This window comes from Uloborus diversus, chromosome 3 (assembly GCF_026930045.1).
Source record: "Uloborus diversus isolate 005 chromosome 3, Udiv.v.3.1, whole genome shotgun sequence".
Classification (NCBI taxonomy): domain Eukaryota; kingdom Metazoa; phylum Arthropoda; class Arachnida; order Araneae; family Uloboridae; genus Uloborus; species Uloborus diversus.
Window position 1 is genome coordinate 94,140,240 of NC_072733.1, and position 16,718 is coordinate 94,156,957.

Below are 16,718 nucleotides of genomic sequence, written 5' to 3' on the forward strand. Positions count from 1 at the left end.
AAAATTTTTGGGGAGGTCACAGTGACCTCCGGTGACTTGACTTCTCATCAGCACGACGCTGTGTGTGGAAGGGGGGGGGCGCAATTTCTGAAGATTGCCAGGGGCGCCAGACCTCCTAGGTACGCTACTGCTTGGCGCGTTAAGCGATGAACTATACAGTTGAAGGATTATTTTGAGTTTTAGAACTAATGCTAATATTTTTATGTGTTTTGGCGAATAGTTTTAAACTCCAAAGAGACTCGAATAGGTTTTTGGAAATGTGTGTACGCATTTTAGTTGAAGAAAAACGATTTCACATCAGAAAGGATGGAAAGGATCGTGGATTTTTTTTATTCAACAGACTTTCTTTAAATTCTTAGCACGGGCATCGCCGTGCGGGTACTGTTAGTCATATGTATAGTTTAGAAAGAAAACTTTAGTCGCTGTGAAGACGCAAAAAAAAAAAAAGTTAACGTTGACAAACAAAGATTTGCTAATTAGGGGAGAACCGGAAGGAATGTGACAGCTGCAGCTTAGGCCGTCCAGTTTATCCATTAGATGTAGCAGCTTTAGACTCTTGCCGCAACATCTACTGTATAAGCTAGAAAAATTTTTCACGTTTTGTTTCGGCATATAAATGCATTTCTACTGGCTTTTCCACACATTTAAAATAACAGTAAGTATTTAATAAGTTAAATTAAAAATTCTAAATCTTTAATTGATTTAGTGTTTTCAGCGAATACCAAAAGTACCGGTATTTTGCCTCAGCAATTACCGCATTTCAAAACTATAAAATAGCTGGTAAATAAAATATTCGTATTCCGTGTACCAATATTGCAATTACTAATAGCAAATGATATATTTATGGGAATGCTATTCTCATGTTTCTGACCACCTAACACCCAATTGATATCAAATGTGCTTCAGGTTATTGATCGATTATCGGGCTTTGTGTTATCGTAATCGGGAGAGTTCTGAAAGGAAATTATCGATATGTAAGTATCAAATGAGTAAAGTACTGATTCAAAACTATATATTTTTCTTCGGTTGAGTTGATAGTTATTTAGTTGTTTAAAAAGCTAAATAAACAACTACTTTTTTGTATGGGCTCAATATTCATTAAGATATAAAATTGTATATATTTAGTAAAATGCTGTTTGATACCTCATTTGTTTATTTTTCTACAATTAACTTATTTGATGTTTTGATATTTCTTTCACTAGAAGCCCTAAATAGGCGTCCATACACAAAAAATAATTGAGTAAAATTCATGGGGATAGCTATAACTTTAATATACGGTCAATGAAAAAAGATGTAATTGAGATTTAGATTGAAATATCAATGTTAATAAAAATTGTAACTATTTAAAGCTTTACTACTTTTAAAGTAATCGCAATCTTTAAAATAATAATAATAAATAATTCCGGTTGCGTGTTCAGCTTTATGTATAAAAGATATTTTCTGAAATAAAAAATCTTTGAAACGGAATGTTTTGAAACTCATAAATATTTTGAAAACGAACTAATTTTTCTATAGTAATTTTAGATACTTTTTCTATTATTCACCTTTTTAATCGATAACAGTATACAGTCAACTCTTAATAACTTGGGGCCGGCTCCCAAAAGACCGGCTAAAACCTTCGAGTAATCGGAAGTTTGAGTTATCGTAAGTTACTGTCCCAGTTTTTTAAACAATTTTTATTTCCTTTTAAAAAATAGTAAATAATGGATAGACTATAACAATTATAGTTTGAAAAAAATTAATTATTAGAGTACTACGTAAATATGTTACTTAAAAATAAATTATATTAAGATACACCTAAAACCGTTTTTGTGCGGTCTTTTTTGGTGCGATTTATTTTTATTTATTTTATTTTTTTATTTTTTTATATTTTATTTTTATTTATTTATTTATTTTATTTATTTTTTTTTTGTGCGCTATATGAAAATTATTTATAAAACGTGCGGAAATGATTTCCAAAACGAGTTCGAGGTAGTATCTTCAAGTGACGACAGGGGTATCCCGATGGGAAATCACTGTGACCTCCCAAAAATTTACTTATTCGGGAAATTTTTTGGGAGTCGGCAAAATTATCATCACTTGGTTTACTTCGATTTCGTATAGGTCTAACATTTTGGGTTATTTTCTACAGGAGACTTTTTTTATGCGGTCCCTATCCACCGCACACAAAAAAAGATAATAATAATAACTGCGTTTCAAAAACAACTTTTTAAAGCTACTCGTGAAGTTTCGAACATTTTTCTTTTATTGAAATTTTTTTATGCGGTCCCTATCCACCGCATAAAAACAGGTATTGGTGTACTTCGAAAAACGAAGTTATTTTTGACTGCTTACATTTTTTATCGCATCATTAAACGTCATTAAATTTGTATGTCATAGGCCCAATTTCGTTTCTCTTGATTTCAGTTCATATTGCTTTAAGCGTCTTTTTGTTGTAAAAGCTTTGAGTTATCCAGAAAGTAAAGGTTACTTGTTTTAACTTTTATCAAAATTTTAAGTCTCTTAAAGACTGGCTAGCAATAAAATTTTAGGTCGTCAGCCACGGCAAAAAGGGGCCTAGTCGCCTGTTTTTCTTCGAAACCATACAGCACGCATTGAAATAAGGAGCACTATTGCAAATAAAAGAAAAAAAACCCTCATATAAGCTGATAAGCAAAACAATGTGTTAATGCAAAAAAAAAAAAAAAATCTGATTTCGACTTCGTTTATATACTTAAAATAAAAACGAAACTTGTAAAAACTTCGACTTAAAGAAAGTACATTCAAGATATAAAGACAACTTAACATTGAAAACGCTCATTTATTTTGGGACCGAATGAAAACTTCGAGATAAAAGAAGATTCGAGTTATAAGACTTTCAGTTATCGAGAGTCGACTGTATTATAATATTTTTCGATATCCAATGAAAATAAAACTTATTTCTAGTAAAAATATCACCGATGCCAACTTTTATATCAATAGTAGTGGACCATTTCTTACTTTTTGTAAATTTATAACAGTCTTTTAAACGTTCGCAAACTCATCTTGCTATGTTAGAGTTAGACAAAACTTAGTGTTTTACTTAAACAAAGACTATTAATAGATGATGACAGCAGGGAAACATCAATAATTCAATCTTAATCTTAAATCTATCAATTTTGAAATTCAATGTGAAGCACATTTTGATGATTTATTACTTTTAAATTTTAGGAGTTGCTGACTGAGATAGTTATATTTCAAGTGAGTGAAAATTTGAGGATTCATTTAAATAAAAAAATTGAAAATACAAAAAGATAGCTGAAATTTTTAATGTTCACAACCTCGATTACTGTTGTTATTTTAGTTACAGGTTTCGGATCAATACTCCAATTATAATACCCTAATAAATGACAGTAATGGAGGGGGTTGAAAGATTGATTGGGTGGATTGAACAAGTCACCATTTTCCCGACAAAAACAATGCTGCATGAGAATGAATTTCAGTTAGAAGCATAGCAAAATGTTGAAACTGCATTTCTTATTTATTTTAAAATGTCTTACTTAAAATAACCTCAGATTTGCCTTTGCACGAAAAGATATCAATTTGAATTTACAATAGTCTAAAACGCAAGATTAAAGCACCGTATGAAACTACTTTAAAGCTTTACACGGAATTTAAAGACTGTAATGTCAAGACAAAAATAAAAGCATGATGCTTCATTGGCATATTATTTACGCATTCAAAACTTCATATATAAGTGAAGAAGTAAGAAAGAAAATTTTCTACGATGTTAAAAAAAAAAAAAAAAAAAAAAACTACGATTTCACAAAGGAAAAAATTTCTTACCGGATTCAAATCCGATGATGCTCAAGTTAGTAGGCGCATCATTTGCAGCGTCTGGGCACCGCACCATTGTTTCTTGATAACTGCATCCGACACTAACAAATTAAAAATTATAGTTCATTTTTGAAACTATAACCAAACATCAACATAAGTTTCATCAAAGATAGCTCAACATAAGTTTTTAACACACGTATATATACATTAAAAATGTACTAGCTTCAAACAAACTAGAAAAATTAACTTTACTTACAGCTAAAGTGATGATAAAAAATGCAAATGTTTCATCGAAACAGGAAAAATGAGTGTCAGTCACTTATGCGTTGATTATGTGTAGAAAGAAGTTGCTGCGCGTAGCAACGAATTGAAATTGTGCTCCAAGAGAACAGCTTAAAATAATCGACACTGACAAATTAAAACCAATAGTTAATTTTTGAAACTATAACCACAAGACATAAGTTTTTAACACACACATAAATATCAATTAAAAATGTACTTGCTTCAAACAAACTAGAAAAATTAAGTTTAGTTGCAATTAAAGTGATAAAAATGCAAATGTTACATCGAAACAGGACAAATGAGTTACTTATGCGTTGATTTTGTGCAGAAAGAAGTAACTGCGCGTAGCAGCCGAATTGAAAGCGTGCTCCAAGAGAACAGCTAATGAATTTCTTAATGGGCCTAAAACAAAGAAAAATGTAAAAATATACGTAATGACTGACAGGTGAAAGTCACACAGATCTATTAATTTCTCCTTAAAAGTCGAGAATTTTGTTTGATGGTGGAACAGCTGCAAAGTTTGTGCCGTTCTCTAGAACTTTCTATTGCAGTTTCTGTGATTTTATTGTTATGCGGCGAATAATTTTTGTAGGTATGGCATTAAGAAATGTAGAGCAGAGAGGTTGGCTAACAGCCACGTATATGGCTATAGCCTCTTTTAATATCAAACTTAAAGTAGCAAAATTTTAGTTATATGTAGCATTTTAATCAGTATTTTGGTCCATTTACATGTTTAGAAAAAGAGGGAAAATATGTTTCAATGAAGAAGTTAAAAAAAGAAAGAATAAAAAAAAAACGTCTTAATCTCTTTTTTTTTTTTTTTTTACTATTCACATTTGTTCACAACTGTGAACAGTCAGCTCTGTATTACATTGAAATTGTCCATTAAATGCTTTTGCTCGGTTTTGAAATAATTTTTAAAAATCCTATTTATTCTGATCGAGTTCTTGCAAAGTTACTATCAGTAAATTTTTCAAAAACAGTTGAAGTTTTATCAATTATTCCCAAAAATGTTCCCCTTTCACACTCAGACAATTGAAAAAAAGAGAAAGAGAGCTGTTGAGCTGTTCAATGACTAATACTTCAAAAATGTGATCAAATATTTTCCATATAAAGGTTTTTTTTTTACTTCTTCATTCATTTACTTTACATTTTAATTATTATTTTTGAAAGTATAATTCAAAACTTAATTTTATCGAAAGCGTAAAATTATAACTAAGATAGCAATGGTAGTGTATTAGACGCTACCTAAAATTATGAAAAAAGATTATTTTCAGTAGTTTCATACTTCCAGTAGTTAACAAAAGTAAACTACACGTTCCCACACCTTAAAATTTATTATTGAGCTATTGAATAATAAAGATTTTTATATTTTTATAAACAAAGTGAGTTTTATATTGGTTTATTGATAAAAAGATGCAACCGACGATACACTGAACAGCTGAAGTTGTGATCAATCGACTAAAAATGAAATAAAACCGTGCTGATAAAATAGCAATGATTACTCATTGACGGGTGATAGTATTGCTCATGATAAAAATAAATATTAATCTATCAATAAATTGTTGACATTTTATGGACGAATAAAAGATAATGATGAAGTATTGTAAAATTTACGAAAGCATTCAAAATCAAAGTGATACAGAATCTTTAAATTTCTTCAAAGAAATATTTTTAATGATGAACTCGTTTCTGATCGGCATAAAAGTTTTGAAAATATTTTTATGATGCAACTGAAAATATTTTGCTTGATACGCTTAAACTAATATAAAGGGTGTCTGTGCTTGACCTGCATGACCTCCATTTTAGCGTTAGATCAATCTTAGATGCATACTTCCAATTGCGAAAATGGTTAAAATAAGATGCAGAGTTAAGATTTTAAAAGTTTGAAAAGAAAAAAATAATGAAAAAAAAAACGAAATTACACTTTTTATTTGTTCCTCAGGTCATCGCATCCATGTTTAGGGAAATCACAAACATACAAAAATAATACAAACACACAAAACAAAAACATTTACGGTCAACATTCGAGGAGATATTCGAGTTCAAAATTTTGAGGGATAATGCTGAAAATAAGTTGGGAACATAACGCTTTAGCAGAAGAACACCGATAATTTTTGGGATAATCTGATTAATCGGTAATCTGACAATTTTCATCGATTTATCAGCCAAATAATTTTTAGTTACTTAAAACTACTCTTAGTGGAGAAAATGACTAGTTTTGGGCAGCCAAACAGTAATGGGAAGGTTTGCCTTGTATTGTCAAATAGTATAAGTTTTTCAAATTCGTAATCGATATTCCAGGAACATAACCAGTGGATTCTCAAAATAGCATCTTTCAAAAAACCCTTCACCACATTTTTTCCAAATCTAAGTTTTTATCTACAGTGCGATTTATGATGTTAAGAGCCATTATTTTGAAGTTCAGACAAGGTGTGGCAGTGACCATTTTTGATTTTTCTAATTTTTTTATATGTCAAAGTAGGTCATGAGAAGTGAACATTCTGAAATTTTTAGCCTTCCAAAAAATTTCTTTCGCTCGTTAAAAATTCCCAAAGTTTGAGGTTTCGCAGCGCTTTTTTAGAAAAATTCTAAAAGTCTCATTTCAGTGCGCTTTAGCTCTTTACAGAAACACCACCCCACGGTTATGTTTATATTTATTGGTTGTGCTGTATTTAGTGATGATGACTTCATAGTTATTTTGGTTGGGGGTTGTTGCTTTCTTCAGATAAAGGGGTCGCAAAGTATGGATTTTATCCGTTTTCGCGCAAGTTTAACCTGCGTTATTTCCCCCCAAAAGCCATCCCCCCAAAATAATTTAACAAATACTGAAAGTTTATACTATGAAGAGAGTAAATAGCACAAAATTTGTTTGAGGTTTAATTTTTTTTAGGGGAAAAATGCCCTGATATTTTTGAAATTTTAAAAAATTGTGCTTTTTTGATCGCAATTAACTCAAAACAGCATCACTAGGAAAAAAAAACCTTTTATATATTACGGTACCTGGCTATGTGTAAAACATCATGAAAAAGAAAACAGCATGGGAGATCTTCTTGTTTTCTAGAAAATAATTTTTTTGTAGCTCATTTTATGCGTTTTCTCGCGCGTAAAACGTGTGTCTAGTATGCAGATTAGATCTGCTAAAACTTAAACTATAGTCTGACCACGGATTGCATGGAAGACAAACATCCGTTTTACAGCCGGAAATGGACGAATCTATTATATTTTTACCGATGTCAGCTTTTGCAGAAGCAGAGTCTCATTCAAATGAGCGGAATACGCGCATAAAATTTTTACTTTTCCCTCTTTTTCACATAGATTCGTCTTATTTGGACATTTGAAAATTCTATGCAATCCGTGGTTGGACAGTATGTAGTAGGAATGTATATATGTGTGAAAAGACAAAAAGCAAAAGACTAGCAATACTTCATTTTTCTGATTTTTACAAACTGATGGTATTTTAATTGCAGGTACATCAGAAAACGATAAATCGACATCATATTTGTGTGTGTGTATATATATATATATATATATATATATATATATATATATATATATTGATTTATCGTATCAATCAAAAATTATTCTTTTTTATTTATGTCCATAGCAGTAGAAGAAATTTCATGAATAAGAACTGCTTCACTTTCCTCTAAATGTCTATTTTCTATGTCATCTTCAAATACCTGTGCAGAGTTATGTTTCTTATGGTCTTGGTCAGGCATCTATCAGTCAACAAGGAGAAAACAAAGAAGAAAACATTTGGTCAATCTCATGTGAGGGGTGGGCTCTCCCAACTCGTAAAAGTACACGATTTTCAATGAAACAGAGTTTTTTTAAGAAAAGTTCCTTTATGGTGAGAAAACCGGGAGAAATCAGACGCCCGACCAAGTAGAACATGCAATGAGAATAGAGATGATTGAAGACATTAAAATATTCCAACCGAACAATATCTGACAAAAAGTCAAATTCAAGCTGCTTTTATCCGATATACAAAGCAAAAAAAAAGAAAATAATACTGATTAATCAAGAACCGACAGCCTTTTAGAGGTATTTGAAGATAACATAAAAAATAGACATTTAGATTAAAGTGAAGCAGATATTGTTCATGAAATTTCTTCCATTGCTATGGACATAAATAAGAAAGAATTATTTTGGGATTAAAGGATAAATCAATATATATATATATATATATATATATATATATATATATATATACATATAATATCGATTTATCGTCTTCTGATTTACCTGCAATTAAAATACCATCAATTTGTAAAAATCAGAAAAATAAAGTAATGCTAGTCTTTTTCTCTTTCTTTATACATACATACATATATACATTCTTTCTACATTTTTAAGTTTTAGCAGATCTAATCTGCATACTGGACACACGTTTTACGCACGAGAAAACGCATAAAATGAGATACAAAAAAAATTATTTTCTAAAAAACAAGAAGAGATCCCATGCTGTTTTCTTTTTCATGATGTTTTACACATAGCCAGGTACCATAATATATAAAAGGTTTTTTTTTCCTAGTGATGCTGTTTTGAGTTGATTGCGATCAAAAAAGCACAATTTTTGAAAATTTGAAAAATATCAGGGCATTTTTCTCCTAAAAAAAATTAAACTTCAAACAAATTTTGTGCTATTTACTCTCTTTATAGTATAAACTTTCAATATATGTCACATTTTTTTCCGGGGGGGGCGGCTTTTTGGGGGGAATAACGCAGGTTAAACTTGCGCGAAAACGGATAAAATCCATACTTTGCGACCCCTTATCTGAAGAAAGCAACAACCCCCAACCAAAATAACTATGAAGTCATCATCACTAGATATAGTACAATCAATAAATATAAATATAACCGTGGGGTGGTGTTTCTGTAAAGAGCTAAAGCGCACTGAAATGCGACTTTTAGAATTTTTCTAAAAAAGCGCTGCAAAACCTCAAACTTTGGGAATTTTTAACGAGCGAAAGAAAATTTTTGGAAGGCTAAAAATTTCAGAATGTTCCCTTCTTATGACCTACTTTGACATATAAAAAAATTAGGAAAATCAAAAATGGTCACTGCCAAAATTTCCGTTTTTTGTCTGAATTTCAAAATAATGGCTCTTAATGCTTTAATATTACAAATAGTGATTTTTTTTTTCATTTAAGTTTTTGAAGAGTTTAGTTTTTAAGAACCTGACATCGCTACGTTTTTTTTTTTAAATATCAACTAGCAGTTTTATCGCAACGCACGTCCTTAGCGTTTTCTTCTACCATATGGGACATTTTTGCCATTAATTAAGATATATAAGATCCTTTCAAGCTAAAGTGCCTATAATTAGTTGATGAAAAGCAAATATTTTAGATTTGGATACATTTGATCATAACCAATTTATTTTTTTTACCATTATTACTCAAAACTATTTTTTAGGATTGATAATAAAACACAAGTTAAGTTTGGCAAGCGATAAATAAAAAATGCAACAGCAGAATAGTGCTTTTTTTTTTTTTTTATTCATTTACTTTTGCTATTATTCAGACGAACCTTTCAAAAGTATTCTTTTTATCCTTCTTTTAATTTCAATATTGCTTGAATTGTTAAGTTGGTATATTTCAAATCTGATTATACTATTGGGTTGGTAGGGGTAAGTAGAACCCGTTTTGAGAATAGTTCGTTTTTGAAACCTTACACAAATTTTTTTAAACAAAAAAAATATTGTCTTATTTTATCTTGGACATTATTAATAAATAGAAGTTCATCATTTTTTTTAATAATGCTTTAATAATCTTAGCGATTATATTTTTAAAACATGGGATTGGTTATTGGTGTCCCACTTAATCCGTAGTAAGGGGTAAGTGAGTCACCCCCTTTTATTCAAATTTAAATGAAGCATATCTAAAAAAAAAGGGTAAGGGGATCTTACATGATAAAGTATTTAAATTTTTAGTGTGAATTTTTTTGTAAATGTTTCCGTGTATGAGATATTTACTGTCTTTCAAATCATTATTTAATTTTAAAACGAAAAACAAAACAAAACAATTTCATTTTTGAAATGTATTGAAAGCCTGTAGGTATATATTTTACTTTTACATATAAAAGAGTGTTTAATGAACGTAATACAGTCGATTAAGATCAATTTGAGTAATTTAGCCAAAACTATAAGTGGAAAAAGAGATCGAAAGCACTAAATGACTGCGTCTATGTATAGTTGGCTAAGGATTATCGCTTCATCCACAGTAATTATTCCAACATCATCTGCACCATGCTAATAAAAAGTGCCACTATTTCTATTCGTTCTTGCAAATGCAACCGTATTTTTTAAGTTGTATCATCAACTTCCAATATTAGACCTACTTAAATCTTAATGGTTTTCTCTCATGTATGGTTCACAAATACATAATCACCAGCTTTAGCAGTTTTTTAGGCTAAGCTATCAATTCCCACTAAGTCATCATAGTTGGCTTGTATTTCACTAATACAAATATTTAATCAGAGTTTCTTTGGATTTTGAAACCTCCATTATTATAGGGGGATCCACTTACCCCTTATAGCAAACATTTGCGGGTTTAATGGGACCCCTCCTCTTAAACTCTTATTGATAATATTTCATACAAAAATTCTTGTTGTTGTATGCTCGCTTAAACTATAGTACTATGATTTGGAAAAACTTCCACAAAACAGAAATATGTGCAAAACCAAGTCACTGTGATGAATTTTAACATGATTAGTGCAAAAAAGTTTGAAAGCTTTATCCGTATTTCAGTTTTAACCAACCTTATAAGGAAAATAAGTGTTTTAATATTGTTGAATAACTTTTTTGTGCATTTCCTGAAAATACTTGAATTCAGCGAGTTTTTAGTCTGACCATACAACAGTGAGTGAGAAAACAACTGGTCAAATCAGTGCATTCCAACTTATTCCATATGCATGCATAAATCATAGTTGAAAATTAATGAAAATATCTTTGCTCTAAAAGTACATTTTCTAAGTTCTAACACCGTTAGAATTAAAAAAGAAAGAAATACCTATGTGCTGAAAAACAATTGGAGAAAACCAACACAATTACAGAACGTTTACTTTGTGAGGGTTTACGTGGCAGATGTCTTTATATCCAAAAGCTCACATCTTTTGCATTGAAAAAGGGGTTCCTTGAAACCCTGAGACATATGTATGCAGTAATCTGAATATATGTGCTATAATTACGTTGTATTCAGTAAGTTACCGCCTTGTAGCCAGGGCTGAGGCAGAAATATATGAAATACACCGCCAGCTCAGTCAATTCCAGCCGAAAACTGCAGTTTCGTGCTTATTAGCACTCATCAGCCCGGCATATATTCAATATTCGAGTTGAACCGAACCATTGCTTCGGTCACTCGTCTAGTCAGTGCTAATTCTGTATTAGCTACCAGTTTGTTTGGCACTCTTGGCTTCCTTATAGTCTAAGATCCGGCCGCAGAATTTTGCACTCATCGAGTTTAAAGTAAAGCCAAATTTTTATATTACATTATGAAACGGGCAATGTGTTCTGGCTAGGTTGCCTAGCAAGAAGTGCCCGCAAGTATTTTTTATCAAATTAATATTGTTTGATATTTTGGGGTAAAAATGACGCATTTGTTATTAAAATAAACTATACTCTACTTCAAAGAAATATACCTAAAGAACTTGAAAAGTTATGGTTGCCGCTGCGCGCAACTGGTCGCTACCTATTCGCGAACACATGTAAACGGGTACTATTGGTACACATTTATGCACTCATAAAGTATAGTCATCATTTATATATCGAATTAAAGCTATTTTTTTCTGAACGTATACATCTTCTTAGGGAGCTCATTGAAAAGGGGAAGCAATTAGTGTTTAGTTGGGTTAATACTGCACTCATTTTAGAATGTCAATGCTTCTAAAATCTTGTAATAAAAGGGGGGGAGGTGTTAAAAAAACCAGTCTCCTAACTGCCCAAATGATGGGCCTTTTCAGGTGCGCCCCAAACTTTAAATTTTACCTGGATGGAAACCCTCAATGGGCCGAATGAAATTCCAAATTTCCCCGAATAATCATAATTCGCCCAATGAAACTCCAAATTTTGCCAAATGATATTTTTTTCATATCGTCAAACAAAACTTTCCGAATGGGGATATTTTTGCCATATCATGAAACACAATTTGCCGAATTCGCCCATTAGGGCTTCCCTAGAGCTGCCTCCCCCCTCTCCTTTCCTGGTTGAGCTAGATACGCCCTTGGTTGTAAGAGTTCTTAAAGTCATCGCGCATACGTCGATTGTTAGTGTTCTCAACTAACGGTGCAAACAGTAGTAGAAACAAATTTCAAATGCTCCAGAAGAAATAAAATTAGTAAATTTTTGTTGGTTACATTTAAAATAATAAACATTTTAAATAATAATTACATATAACATGTATTCCTCAATAAAAGGTAAAATGTCTTTCATCTATAAAATAAAAATAAAAGATTAATATTTGTGAAAGAATATAACCTTAGTTATTAATGAAAAGATAATTATATTATACAGAAAATTTTTCAGAAAAACAAGAAAGTTATTTAAATATTTTTACAATACAAATTAATTTTACCTTTTATTGAGGAATGCATGTTATATGGGATTTTAAATGTAACCACACAAAAATTTATTAATTTTATTTTTTTGGAGCATTTGAAATTTGTTTCTACTACTGTTTGCTCCGTTGGTTGAGAACACTAACAATTGACGCATGCGCGATGACTTTAAAAACTCGTACAACCAAGGGCGTATCCAGTTCAACCATGAAAGGAGAGGGGAGGTAGCAGCAGGGGAGTCCGGGGCGTACCTGAAAAGGCCCATCATTTGGGCAGTTAGGAGACTGGTTTTTAGCACCCTCCCCCCCCCCCTTTTTATTCCAAGATTTTGGAAGCAATGAAATTATAAAATGAGTGCGGTATTAAACCAACTAAGCACTAATTGCCTTCCCTTTCAGTGAGCTCCCAAAGAAGATGTATACACTTTCAAACTCAGGAACAAGTTACTACATCTGAGCTCTTTGATAAATTTAGAAATTGAAACAACCGTCAATTATTTTTTTTTAATCTAAATATTTTTTATTTTCGAAGTTGGGGAGGGAGCTGCCCAACCTTGCCCCTCTCTGGATACGCCCATGCGTAGAGCTGGCTATAGCTATCCCTGTCGAACGAATATTGCACAGGGCTAACTCTTTCATTCTAAGCAATCTTTAACAGCTGGCAACCACCACTTGCGGCCATTTTTGCATAGGCAACCTTAGTTTATCACGCTCAGAAAAAAATTAGCTTCAATTTGATATATAAATGATGACTATACTTTATGAGTGCATAAATGTGCACTTATAGTACCCGTTTACATGTGGCTGCGAATAGGTAGCGGCCAGTTGCGCAACGTCAACTATAACTTTTCAAGTTCTTGCGGTGTATGTCTTTGAAGTAGAGTATAGTTTATTTTAATAACAAATGCGTCATTTTTACCCCAAATTGTCAAACAATATTAATTTGATAAAAAATACTTGCGGGCACTTCTTGCTAGGCAACCTAGCCAAAACACATTGCCCCTTTCATAATGTAATATAAAAATTTTATTTTGACTTTATACTCGATTAGTGCAGAATTCTGCAGCCGGATCTCGTACTATTAAGGATTTTCCACCTTCAGCTCAGTCACTACTATGCCGGGGTGATGAGTGCTAATAAGCACGAAACTGCAGTCCTCGGTTGGAATTGACTGAGCTTGCGGTGTATTTCATGTATAATTACGTTGGTTTTCTCAAGTTACCTTTAGAATTGGGTTTACCTCGAGAACTGCAACATTTGTATTCAAGTTTTTGAAAAAAGGTTAAGATTTCGTACGAATCAAGTCACTTACAAGCTAAATCTAAAATCTTCCTTTAAATATTGAAAATTCATTTAGAATTGTAGGTACAAAAGATTATCTACAAAAAACTTATAACTTTATTCTTTCAAGGATACAAAAATGAAAAAGTGAAACCCTTGCCCACTCAATACAGTACAAGTAAAATGGTAAATTTTTTCATATTTTGTTGCAGTTAGGCAAAACTATTGTGAAGCAATCTATATGAAAAATAAAACATTTTTTAAACTTTCAATTGTGCCCCCTCTCCCCTACCTAGTTTTGAGAGCACAAGATAGTCGTTTCAAGATTTTCTAGGGGGCATGGGGCAAAGAGTATAAATTTGATACGTTTTACATGAAAAAAAAACGAATTATATTCAAAAATGAATAATTATATTATGTTTCAAAAATCAATTGACCCTTCCCCCCCCCCCATCACCAAAATGACAGGCCTAGATGATCTTATGATGCCTGTTTGGATTGTGTGGGAAAATACAGTACTTCATTTTTTATTTTGCTGGTAATCATTCTTTATAGTGTAGTTGTATAAACATCATTATTTTGTGTTGTCTAGCTCAAAAAGCTCTATAATAGGGTAGAGGAACGACTCGTATACTGCTTCCATTGGCCGCCATGACCAAGCACGGAGACTAGTTCGAGAGAGATTAGAGTGGTATTTATAATAAAGATTAGAGTGGTAATATTTCAGTTGACTCGGAATCAATACAATTTCTTGTATTTTGCCACTCTAATTTTTCCCCTTGCTGGAACATGGAACTGTTGCCAGATATCGTCTCTACCCTATTATAGAACTTTTTGGTCTAGCTTGTGTCTTTTTTCATCCCCCCCCCCAACTTTTGAACAGACGTTTTTAAACAGCCTTTTTTATTGTTGTTTTGTGGTGTCCGGTTTTTTCAAACACGGGGGCACCATCATTTTGCAAAGGGTTGACAAAAAAATTTAATGTAAAATATTTATGAACATCAACACTTCTACACTCAGAATGTTACCTTTCAAATGTATAATAAAGTATGCTAACTTATTTTAATAATAGAAGTTACTATAAATATCTTTCAGTTTCACTTCAAACCTTAAAGGTGTGGCCTCACTTTCCCTTCATGAGAAAATACCTTTTAAACATGAACATAAAGCTAATAGAAAAACTAAACATCTAAACAGTCGAAATTTACAATGCAAATTAGAAGCCTAAGAAGCTCTTGTAATTACAAAACATATTTTTTAGTCGAGATATTGTTTTTATTTGACTTTGATTTTATACTCTCATAAGGAAACTCCATTAGACTAAAACTGATAAGTGTAAATAATGATTCATAAATAGCCTTTCCAATACTTTACTAGAACTAAAAACTAGAATTTATACAAAGTAAAATTTTCAACAATTAAAAACTATATACATATAAGTAAAAAATTAGTTATGCTTCACTTTGAATCGCATAATGTTTTCGATAAATAAATGACACACATTTTTAAAATATTGGATTTTTTTTCAAATTTGAATCAGACAAAAAGTTAAATACCTCATTTTAAGACAAGATTCTCGCAAAAGCTAGAAAATTATCCTCTAATTAAGTATCCAGCAATATCAGGCTCAAACTAATCCAAATCCGTTATTTTGTGCTACGTGATCTTCATCAGCACCTCAAATCTTATTTTTCTAACCTAAGCACCAGTAACCAAATTCATTATTCCAAGAATTATCAAGAAACCGCTGAGGAATTCTACAGCTTAAATTAAGTAATATGGTTGCAAACAAGATGTTAAGATAAAAGAAAATGACGTCAATGCTCTGTCTAAATGTTTGCTAAGATATTTGAAACAAAATGTATTGATCTTATAACACGCTATTTTCTTAAATCTGTAAAGGGGAGCGTAGTGCATAGTTGATAGTCTTGTTCCTAGAGGGTATTTTTTCAAATCTGCAGTAAATATGCTCGCAGTCGAAACAATCACACACTTTTTAAAGAACTTTTCTAAGCGTTAATCTTAATAAGCTAATCTGATCTGTTTTGAAATTACACCTGTTTTTGAAACGTTATCAAAGGCCACCAAAAATGGAAAATGTTTTAGAAAATATATGTTGGTATAAAATATCTGGAGTTTATTTATGCAAAACCTACATACTGTCTTATCAGCGATTCTCATAACCACTGGTCCGGCGGACCGGATCGGTCCGCATAAAAATCTGACTGGAAATTTGAGATTTTTACCTGTCCACGTTGAAAAAAAAAATTATTTTGCAGAAAAACAATGTATATAAAGAAATAAAAATTAATTCATTTCGCATATTAAAATGTACGCCGCTGTTTTAGATAAGAACTGGAATCTTATCCAGTGCTTGAATAAATTAAGAAGCTAAGACACTTATATATTCATTCTTTACAAAAAGTCCCTGTGTTGTTTATTTCTACTGTATTCAATGCGATTGTGTGTTGCTTCGGTAGAGCCCGCCTATACGTTCAAACAGTTTTTTTTTCCCTCCATATTTCATGGATTTTCTGTGTAATAAACGCATGGAAATATTGTTGTGCTATGTTTTTAAGTAGAAAGTTTATTGAGGGTTAAATATATGTAACAAAATTTGATGAGGTTGAGGTGCAACAATAATTTTATTCAAGGCGCCAAATTCTCTGGGATAGCTCAGGGCATATTCGACACCCCCCCCCCCTTTTGTCTGTAATTGTTCTTACTGATTATGACATGTTCTTTGTGTTTCACCACTTCGACTCAGCTTGACAAATTAGCAGCAGCAAACATTTTATTAACATT

At 31.7% G+C, this 16,718-nt stretch overlaps 1 protein-coding gene across 3 annotated transcripts in view; it reads right to left on the reverse strand.

The window, feature by feature from the left end:
- The window catches only part of LOC129219294 (transmembrane protein 163-like), a 128,343-nt gene that overhangs the window by 75,719 nt on the left and 35,906 nt on the right, over nucleotides 1-16,718 (reverse strand). For 2 of the 3 annotated variants that reach the window (XM_054853635.1, XM_054853636.1), the window contains one exon: nucleotides 3,805-3,896. In XM_054853635.1, coding sequence (XP_054709610.1) covers nucleotides 3,805-3,871 — 67 coding nt within the window. In that variant the 5' untranslated portion in view covers nucleotides 3,872-3,896. Of the gene's footprint in view, nucleotides 1-3,804; nucleotides 3,897-4,051; nucleotides 4,466-16,718 lie in introns of those variants that run through there. The other variant, XM_054853634.1, reaches the window with a different exon arrangement.